The 10,225-nt window shown below is 40.2% G+C and overlaps 1 protein-coding gene across 1 annotated transcript in view; it reads right to left on the reverse strand.

Annotated features, from left to right (window-relative positions):
• The window catches only part of LOC132815047 (myosin light chain 3-like), a 33,270-nt gene extending 23,335 nt beyond the window's left edge, over positions 1-9,935 (reverse strand). Inside the window, exons 1-3 of the mRNA XM_060823721.1 lie at positions 9,748-9,935; positions 4,138-4,165; positions 3,122-3,271 (exon numbers count right to left, since the gene is read on the reverse strand). Coding sequence (XP_060679704.1) covers positions 3,122-3,271; positions 4,138-4,165; positions 9,748-9,855 — 286 coding nt within the window. The 5' untranslated portion in view covers positions 9,856-9,935. The remainder of the gene's footprint in view (positions 1-3,121; positions 3,272-4,137; positions 4,166-9,747) is intronic.
• Between the last annotated feature and the right edge of the window lie 290 nt (positions 9,936-10,225).

Below are 10,225 nucleotides of genomic sequence, written 5' to 3' on the forward strand. Positions count from 1 at the left end.
GTGCACCAAAAGGCGAATTATTCCATAAAATATGGCAGCCCTTCTTGAATTATATAAATACAGATATTTCGGCCATCCTAACAAGGGCTTTTACTTAATAGAGATGGCGAACCTGGCTGGTCCGGGGCCACTTGGGAGAGGAATCCCGCACGAATACGGGTTTTGTTACATTTGATGTTCATACATTCTGAGCAGATATCTCACTACCCAATTTCTGTGTTATCCGTTGTTTTTTTTTCTCTTTCTCTTATTTAAATAATGTAAGAGACTTAATTATACACTCTGGTTAGTTGTAGGTTAGATTAGTAGTTAGTACAGTTTTTTTTTCTCGGTATTTTTCTTTTCTTAAATTTTGGTTATTATTTATTTAAGATTTAATTGTATATCAATGTTTATACTTGGGTTTTTTTAATTTTGTAAACTTATAAAAATGTTAAATTTTCACTAAAAATATCTATTAAAAAAAAGAATAAGATGTCTCATTTTAAAAATGGAATTGAGATTTTCTTATCTCTGAGGATTGTTAATATGTACAATTCACTTCCCCAATGAGCAGTGGAAGCTGGGTCATTCAACTTACTTAAGATTTAATTAAATACATTTCTGACTATCAAGGGAATCAAGGGTTATAAGGAAAAACAGGAAAGTACAACTGGAACCATAACTACCACCTTATGAATGATGGCGCAGGCTTGAAAGGCTGAATGGCCTACTTCTACTTGTAAGCCCTATATTCCTACGATCTTTCCAACACAATCACCTCCTGGAAGCACCCTTCCAGAGATTTATCTATCGATGCAATCAATCCATTCCTGATCTCTCCTCCCTGTATTTAAAAGCAGTCTCCTTCCAAAACACTTCCTGTTAACTTGCCCCTTTGGCCTCTTCCCTTTTCCTGATCTGCCTGTTTGGATCAATTCCGCCTGGCTACATCTTCCTCTATGCTATATCCTCATGATCGCTTTCCCAATCAACCCTGAAACCCTCTATGATCTTTTCTTTATTGTGATTTCTTACAAAAACACTATGATCGCTCCTTCCTGCCTCTCTGTCACGTTTTGAGGACTCACCCCTTCAGTCTCCACAATCCTCAATCTTCTTGGTTGTCACAAACCATTCCAAATGGCCCTCGGCTAGTTCCTTTTACTTCAAGATCAATAACTCAATCTAAAATATTCTAATCAGATCCTCCCAATGAAGCTGACAGGATATCTAATATTTCTCCATATTTCTGGGTTTCCCACGGACAGATACCTCTGCTTTCATTCTATCTTCCCTTAAACTCAGGGCCATTCCAAATCTTGATTTTCAGCCCACATTGAGACATTCCTAATGATGCTGAATAACTTTTTGCCTCCTAACTGGATTCTATATCGCTGCTTATTCAGCAAATCTAAGCTCTTATTGAACAGCATCAGACACAACTGATGTTTTCCTCCACAGATGTACAGTTAGCTAACAATCTCCTGGCTAGTTTTGAGGTTGAATTAGTCATTGAGTAGCTGAAACACTCAACATTAAATGGTAATCCTTACTTCATTAAGATTCAGACTACTTCACATACAGCCCTCTAATGCTGCTTTAACGGTCCATTCTAGTTAAAAATCAGACAACATCAGGTTATATTCCAACAGGTTTATTTGGAAGTACTAGCTCTTGAAGTGCTGCTCCTTCATCAGGTAGCTAGTGGGGCAGGATCATACGACAGAATTTATTGTAAAAAATTGAACTGTTGTACAACTGATGCGATGCAACAACGCAGAGTCACTGAGCAGAGGCTGATAGCCAAGTTCAGTACCCATGAGGATGGCCTCAACCAGGATCTTGGGTTCATGTCACGCTACAGGTGACCCCACTACACTATAAACTTCACACACACAAGCAAACATTCACACACGCTTACACATGATCACACTCACACAGACCTTGTCTCATACACGCACTCTCAGACACAGCTACACTCACACTCACGCGCCTGCCCTCTCACAGGCATATACTCTGTCACATTCGCATGCACTCTGTCAAGCACACACATTCTCACAGACACATTTACACATTCTCTCCCTCTCTCCCACACACAGACACACTCTCACTCTCTCTCCCTCACATGCGCACACACATGTAAGTCTATGGGATGAATCTGTATTTGCAAATACCTTCCATTTTGTTCAAAAAGCACACAATCTGTAGGCAGTCAGTCCATGTGGCATCTTATCAATTCCTACTTTGGAAATAAAACCAGTCTGATTCAAGGTTAGGGTACAGATAAACACTAACCTCACATCTTTAATACATTTTCTGAGCGAGATGTCTGTTTTTTATAAAATCTTAAGTTATCTCAAGACTGTGCCTTGAAAGAAGTTCTGGGATTTACATATTAATGAATTAAAACCTGCAACCTCATTCTAAGTGATTAAAGACTTAACAGCAATCTGGGTTTGATCAATACATCGCATTAGTTGCGTGACACTTTGATGTTTTACTATAAATTCTGTGTCCTCTGATCCTGCCCCACTAGCTACCTGATGAAGGAGCAGCGCTGCGAAAGCTTGTACTTCCAAATAAACCTGTTGGACTATAACGTGGTGTTGTGTAATTTTTAACTTTGTCCACCCCAATGCAACACCAGCCACTCCACATCTAGTCCATTCTAAACCTAGCCAGTTGTCTAAATGATATATTGTCCATTGTTGATTGTTAAGTGGCAGCTCAAGCTAAAACATTGGCATTTAACTGAGGTTGGAGGATGTATAAATGCTCATATCATTATAGAATCCATTCCAGCAGAGAATGTTCTAACTTTATGTGTGATTAATACATTTTTAATGAACAGGACTATGATCAATACTGTGGGAATCTCTTGTCATATGGACTGCAGCAGTTACATATTACAAATTACAGCCGTGGTGTAACTAGTAATGAAAGGAGTAACTGTTCCTCACCTCCCCTCAATTCCCATTGAATTCAATTTTGAATGAACACTTTAGTGCCATATTTAGTCAAATTTGAGCTTAATGTAATCATTCTCACCCTCCTCAAAAAGAACAATGATTGTTCTTTTACCAAACAGGGTTATTTTGCTTTTCTGTGTCTATCTATGCTCTTCCTTTCACTCACTTACCGTCTTGTTTGGGTCTTCCTAAGACCTTCATAACTTCTGCATTGGTTGGGTTCTGACCTAGAGCGCGCATAACATCACCGCACTGGCCATAAGTGATCTTCATCTCTGAATTGGGTGTCCTGTCAAACAGGGTGAATGCCTCCTTGAAATCTGAAAGAAAAAGAATGGGAAGAAATGCCACGTGAAAACATTTTGTGAAACCTTCTGATTTCCTGTTCACCTCCGAGATACTCATTTTAGCCATGTTGATGCAAAATGCCAATGGTTCAAAGTCAGTTCCTTGTCAACGTTGGGGGAAGGTAAAATTAGTCATAGAGTCATTGTGATCGAATTTTACAGAATGGTAAGGGGCCCTTCAGCCCATTGTGACTGTACCAGTCATCAAGCACTTATCTACAAATAGAATAGAGTCTGAAAACAGGGTCAACTTGCTAAACCTAGGCAAGGTACTAATTAAACTCACTAAAATAGAATACTTTGGTCTCCTTGTCTAAGGAAAGGTATGCTGGCATTGGAGGTAGTCTATAGAATATTCATTAGATGATCCCAGTACAGAGAGATTTTTCTGAAGAGATGAGGTTGAGTAGATTTGCCTGTACTCATTGAAGTTTCAAAGAGTAAGAGGAGACCCTATTGTAGTTTATTAGATTCTCAGGGGGCTGAGAAACTGCGAGGTTATATCCCCTAATAGGAGAGTCAAGGATAGGGGGCATAATCTCAGAGTAAAGGGTCACTATTTCAGACAGAGACATGGAGGAATTTCCTCTTTTAGATGACAGTGAATCTCTGGGATTCTTTACTGCAGAGGGCTGTTAAGTGGTTACATATATTCAAGGCTGAGATTGACAGATTTTTAAACAGTATGGTAATCAAGAGTTATAGGACAAGACAGGAAATGGGGTTGAGAAACACATCAGCCATGATTGAATGGGATAGCAGACTCGATGGACTGAATGGCCTAATTTCTGCTTCTATGTCTTATGGTCTTACGGGCTTGATATTGTTTACATCCTTACCTTCAATCTGATCAGCAGTGAATTCAAGCTGGAATGGAAAGAAAATATACGTGTCAGGTAGAAATTTCTCCAAAAGTCAACCTTTTATAAAAATGAGAAACATCAGAAAAACCACAATGGTATTCTTTGTCTTGGACTCATAACAACAACTATGTTAATTTAATGCCTGTAATGTAATAAACCATCCAAATAACATTTGATACTGAGCCACGTAAGACATACCAATGCCTTGGTTTAGCAGCTGATCGCAGCACCTCTTCGACAGTTCAGCAGTCCTTTGGAATTGCACTCAAGTGTTAATCAAGCTCACATGTTCCAATCTTAAATAAGGCTCGAATTCATGGCTGCTTGATTTGGATTGACTGATTGATTGATCTGTTGTTGTCACATGTACCAAGATACAGCGAAAAGTGTTGTTTTACATGTTGTACCATTAGATTGTATCATACAAAGTGCAACAGGGTAGCAGAACAGAGGGCAGGATACAGAGTTACAGACACAGAGAAAATGCAGAGAGGGGGAGATCAGAATTAATGTTTGAGAGGTCCATGCAAAAGTCTGATAGCAACAGGGAAGGAGCCATTGTTGAATCAGTTCTTAAGTGAATTCAAACTTTTATATCTACAAGCAGTGAGGCAGGGAGATGAGAAGACTGTACGTTAAGGCATGGCTTCAGCATCTCCCAATTGTCAACTGAAAAGAACTTCTTAGCTTTTGAATTGTTTTCTGGGTTTCAATACATACACCTGTGTGCCATCCTCCCCTCTGCCTAATTTACCTTGTAATCTTTTTCCCCATAATGTCTTCCTTCTTGTGGCCCTCAACACTAACTTCTTGGGCAGTGGGTCAACAAGAAACAGAGAAGCTATAGATTGATTTTTGAATGCAAAGAGGATCAAGAAAGATGGGAATAGGGTAGGAAAGTAGAGTTCTCGAAAAAGATCAGCTATAATCTTATTGACTGGGAGAGCAAGTTCAAAGGACAGAATTGCCTATACCTGCTTCTATTTCTCAAGTTCTTAAAGAGATGAATTTGTAAGGTTGACTGCTTTCTTTGCTCTTTCACAATCTTCCCTGCTCCAGCAGCAAACCCACTTCTCCCAATGCCCTACTCTCTGTCAGGTTTCTGAGTTATGAGGAAAGGATGGAGAGATTTTTGTTTTGTCCTGCAAGGATTTGTCTCAAGTATTCACTTGCTGTCAAAATGCTCGCTCACTCTGAGCCCACCTGGATGCTCACAGCATCTCTGCCTTGCCTTATCTTTTTTTCTTCTCTGTCACCTCCACCAAAGGTGCCACGCTCATAGTATTGCTGTCTTGCCTTGCCATTTAGTTAGGTACTAATCCAAGAAGCTTGTCATTGTTGTTTGTGGTCCTCAGTCAAGTCAAGCCTTTACTCAGGGGGTAAACCAAGGGCAGCTTCCGAAACCAGCCCAGGGGCTTGGTCATGGTCAGTCAGCCAGTTGGGGGCAATCAGAGCCAAGATCCCTTTCAGATAGAGGGCATGAGGACCCAAAGCAACCCACCAGCATCTTAACTCTTTCTGCGGTATGGCAGTCTGTTTCCCTCATGGAATTAGAGAGGAAGGTATTAAAGAAGATGAAAGTGGGTGGCACAGCAATGTAGAGGTGTCCTGAGTGAGTGAGTAGGCTGCTCGGAGGTCACTGCTGTCAGTGTGTTGAGATGGGTCATAGAGAGGGAGGGAAGATGTTGCAGGCAATGATGAGAATGGTAGAGCTTAAGCCTTTGACGGGAGGTGGGTATTGGAGCACACAGAGAGAGAGAGAGAGAATGAGTGAGTGTGAGATGTTGGAGAGAAGATGGTGGCACTTGCTGCGGCAGGGTTTTGGAGGAGGGGGGGCAGTGGGAGGTTTTTCATTGAATTTTCTTCCTACAGTGCTGGGCATTTATCCAGATGATTGAGATTGCACTGACCTGAGTAGTAACCTTAGCCCGGGTTGGCACACTCAGGTGCCATGGCCTCCACTACCCGCCCTGTGGGAAGAGGACCTGCTGCGTGTGCATGAGCCAGGCCAGCAGGACTTCCAGATCCTGGCCGGCAAAGCAGGGCACCAAATCATTATTTGCCACGTTCAGGGCAAATGTCAGGAACTGTGCAGGGCACTTCCAAACTGGCAGTGTTTGTCCAGGTACACAATGACCTTTTAAAAGTGTCACTGAAGCCAGGAATGCTAGTCAATTCCAAGATTGGTGAATTGTTCCTGGAATAGGATGTAGGTTTGCTCGCTGAGCTGTAGGTTTGATACCCAGACGTTTCATTACCTGGCTAGGTAACACCATCAGTGGTGACCTCCAAGTGAAACGAAGCTGTTGTCTCCTGCTTTCTATTAATATGTTTGTCCTGGATGGGGTTCCTGGGGTTCCATCCAGGACAAACATATAAATAGAAAGCAGGATACAACAGCTTCGCTTCACTTGGAGGTTGCCACTGATGGTGTTACCTAGCCAGGTAATAAAACGTCTGGATATCAAACCTATAGCTCAGCGAGCAAACCTACACCCTAAACCTCAACCTGAGCTACAAACCTTCACAAACCTTGTTCCTGGAATGACATTTGATAAGACAGGGCGATAATTGGACAAGAGGGTTGGGTAGTTAATGAGATGATGTTGGTGAGATATAGCAAGAAACCTGCTAGACCTTCTGAAAACAAACCCTCCAAAAAATTTTCAAAACTGGCACTTCATGAAAAAAAAAGCAGAAGAATCAGCCCTAAGGAGTAATACAGGTCGCAATTTATCTCATTGAGTGGGTTAAATGGCCTAATCATGTTCCCATTCTCAATTCAGAAAGGAGGTCATTATATAGAGGTAGACAAGATATTTCAGGGAATGGAAAAGGTGATTATTCACATAATCACTTTAAAGTAGATCGTGAAAGTAGGTCAGGAGGATGCAACTCAAAGTTGTGAAACAATCTTACGTATAATTTCAGAAAAAACTATCTCATACAAAGAGTGATCAATACGGGATATCAAATAAACTTTTTGGGATCTTGCTGTACACAGGTTGGCTGAGACATTTGAATATATATGACAAATCTTGAAAATCTGATGAATTTGCTATAAAGTGCTTTTTAAAAAATGCAATATCTTTCAACATAAGGTTCTCAATTCAATCTTAATAAAGACTTCAAAATCCTTCCGATCTCACCAGCTATGTATCTGAATTTGTTACTAATATGTGAATTGTTTCATCTACCCCCACTACCAGCACAACAAGTTTTGGAAACTCCCTCATGTCTCTTTCCCTTTGTCCTCCTTTGACATCATCCTCAATGTCCAGCTTTTGGCCTTTTATTTGGTCACCTCACCCAATGTCTACTTATGCAGTTTGATGCCAAATCTTACTTGATAATGGTCAAATAAAGTGCCTTAGCACATTTTACTGTATTAAGGGTACTGTATATGTGCAAGCTGTTGTTTATAATTGGAGAGAAGTTAAATTGGTGATGAATTAATTAGCTGTTTCAGTTAAAGAGTAAAATAAAACTAAATCTGTTGGTTAGTTCAAAGTAGGTTTTAAGTCGATTTTCTGCTTCTGCCAAGGCCATGGATTATGACGCTGGATTACTTAAGGATACAATGAACTTTAATTTAAAAGTGTGCTTTTTGAAAGAGAATTAATACAGCCAAAATGACTGCAGATGGAAATTCAGATGCTGTTTGGAAAGAGAGGAGCCCTGAAATGTCAAGAAAACTTCAAAGGGATGGAGTTTATATAGGAAACAAAACCTACTGTAAACTGAACTGTAATGCCCTCTGCATATCTCGGACAGTAAATATCATGATTGAAAAGGACAGCAGGACACAAATTTCTCTTTCAAGAATACACAGTGAGTTTCGACTCTGGTCTCTATGTGTTAGCAGCTTCATATCCTAGTACACTGTGAAGATCACTGCTTTGAGAATAGCCAGTTAACATACCTACAATGCAGGTAAAGAAAGGGAAGTTTGTCACTTACTTTGAGTGCTCGTAACCAGCGAGCTAGCAAGTCAGATAAAGGGAAAACAGAATGGAAAATGAAAATGAGAAAATAACAGTATGAAAAAGGACTCTCTCAGTCTGACTGCTGTCAGTCAACCACTGATGAGAGAAACCAGGACAAAGGAATTTCAATCAACCTGCAAAGTTTAACCATAACATCAAGGCTAGCAGTAACATCCACTGTAACAGTCAGTGTTCACTAACTACTCTTCATGAATGACTCAGAGAATGATCCATTTCTTTTCAACTTCTGTCTTTTCTTTGTATTCAATTCTAATTTCAAATCTGGGCTATATGTGTTGCATTATTATTTCATCTCACATTTAATAACTAATAACTTCACTGTGTTCTGACCAATGAAAGGGTTTGTTGAATAAAGAAAGGGAGCCAGTTCCTCCCTCCTCACCAGACAGCTTTGCAGTACCCCATCTGAAACCATTGTCACTTGCGGAAGCTCACCAGGGTCTAGCTGTTACATTTCACAAACAGAAGCATATGAACATATCTGATTCATGGCAGCACTAAACTCTCCTAAAACATAACTGGAAGTGTTGGTAACAGGATAAGCTTTCTCCATACTGCTCTAGCAAATATTGTCAGGTCAGATATAGTACAAGTTAGATTCTGAATAAAGATCCCCTGGCATCAACCCATCAAATGCTATAGGCCTTGCCACACTTTTGATTAAACCTTGTAATAAAACATTCCAAAGTAACTAACAGGAAGAGCAAGGGGCACGAATAGTTATTTAGTACTGCTTTAGCATTCAAATTTCTCATGATTTGTTCAAGACAGACTTTACTTTTAAGACTTTGTTTGTGGCTAATGCTGCCACCACATTAGCATGTGTAGTTTTGGAATGTTCCTTTAAAATTAGCACATAGCATCAAACAAATCAGTTCGTCCTAGGTTTGATGTACAAATTGCTACAACAACTTAGATATTATAGGGAGTCTAGCCAACGTGAATATCTATTCTTTGCTGATAAGTCCTTATGTAACTCACAGTTGTGCTGCCTGATAGAAGAAGTAATGGAGTGCCCTGAGAACTCACATTACACTATAGTAATAGAAAACCACATAGTATTTCCAACCCTGCAAAGTTCTGCCACTATTTCATCACTGCTGTTGTTAAAACCCGTAACTGGAGCTCTCTGTCACATGGTTCCCCTCCCTGCTAGGTCACAACATTCTGACAGACCTAATGATATGTTTTTCAGGTCTAAATTCACAGCAAAGGAAATATTAAACGAGAAGATCAAAAGTCCATCTTACTATTACAAGTTATCCAATTTCTTATATTCAGTTCCAGTTAGTTCAATACCGTAGCTGCCCTACTATATTACCCACTAAACATTACCGCTACCACTCCTCAGTAAGTTCTCCTACTACCAATCCACCACGCCAACCTTATCCTAATCTTGTAACCTGGCCCCTTCCAACCTTTGCAATAAAGCATATCACCCAAACGAAAAAAACCTCTCCCTGAAAGTTTCATTATCATTAATTTCAGATGTTAAACATGCTTAAATTTTTCATTCTTTGTTGTAACTTTCCCTTGTCAGTCCCAAGACATGTCATGTCGAAGGTGGAGGTGTACTCACAGTTACTTTCTTGGGGTCAAACTCTGGCTCTTTGGGAACCTCTGGCTCCACAGGCTTCATCTCCTTCTTTGGTTCCTCTTTTTTAGGGTCAGGTTTCTTGGGTGCCATGTTTGAGTGTCAGTCAGAGATGGAAGACCACAAGGGGAAGGAACAGAGGTTGAGTAGAGAATGGGCACACGATGCCTGGAACAGAGATCTTTTATCTCTGGTCAGCTGTCTCAGGCATGCCACGGTATCATTTCTCCATACATTCCAGGCCTGACAATGAAGCCTTCACTATAAATGGAAAAAGCATCTGTTGCTATAAAAAGCAGCTAGACTTTGCATTGTTACTGATCAGTCTCAGGACAGAAAAGACTTTGAGTCGGCAAATCGCAGAGATGACAAAGTCCCAATCCAGATCGTTACAACAGTCTCTTCCGATCCCACTAGATTTAACAAACAGCAACCATGACAAAATAACATATGTTTTTAAAAA

This window comes from Hemiscyllium ocellatum, chromosome 4 (genome assembly GCF_020745735.1).
Source record: "Hemiscyllium ocellatum isolate sHemOce1 chromosome 4, sHemOce1.pat.X.cur, whole genome shotgun sequence".
In the NCBI taxonomy this organism is placed as follows: domain Eukaryota; kingdom Metazoa; phylum Chordata; class Chondrichthyes; order Orectolobiformes; family Hemiscylliidae; genus Hemiscyllium; species Hemiscyllium ocellatum.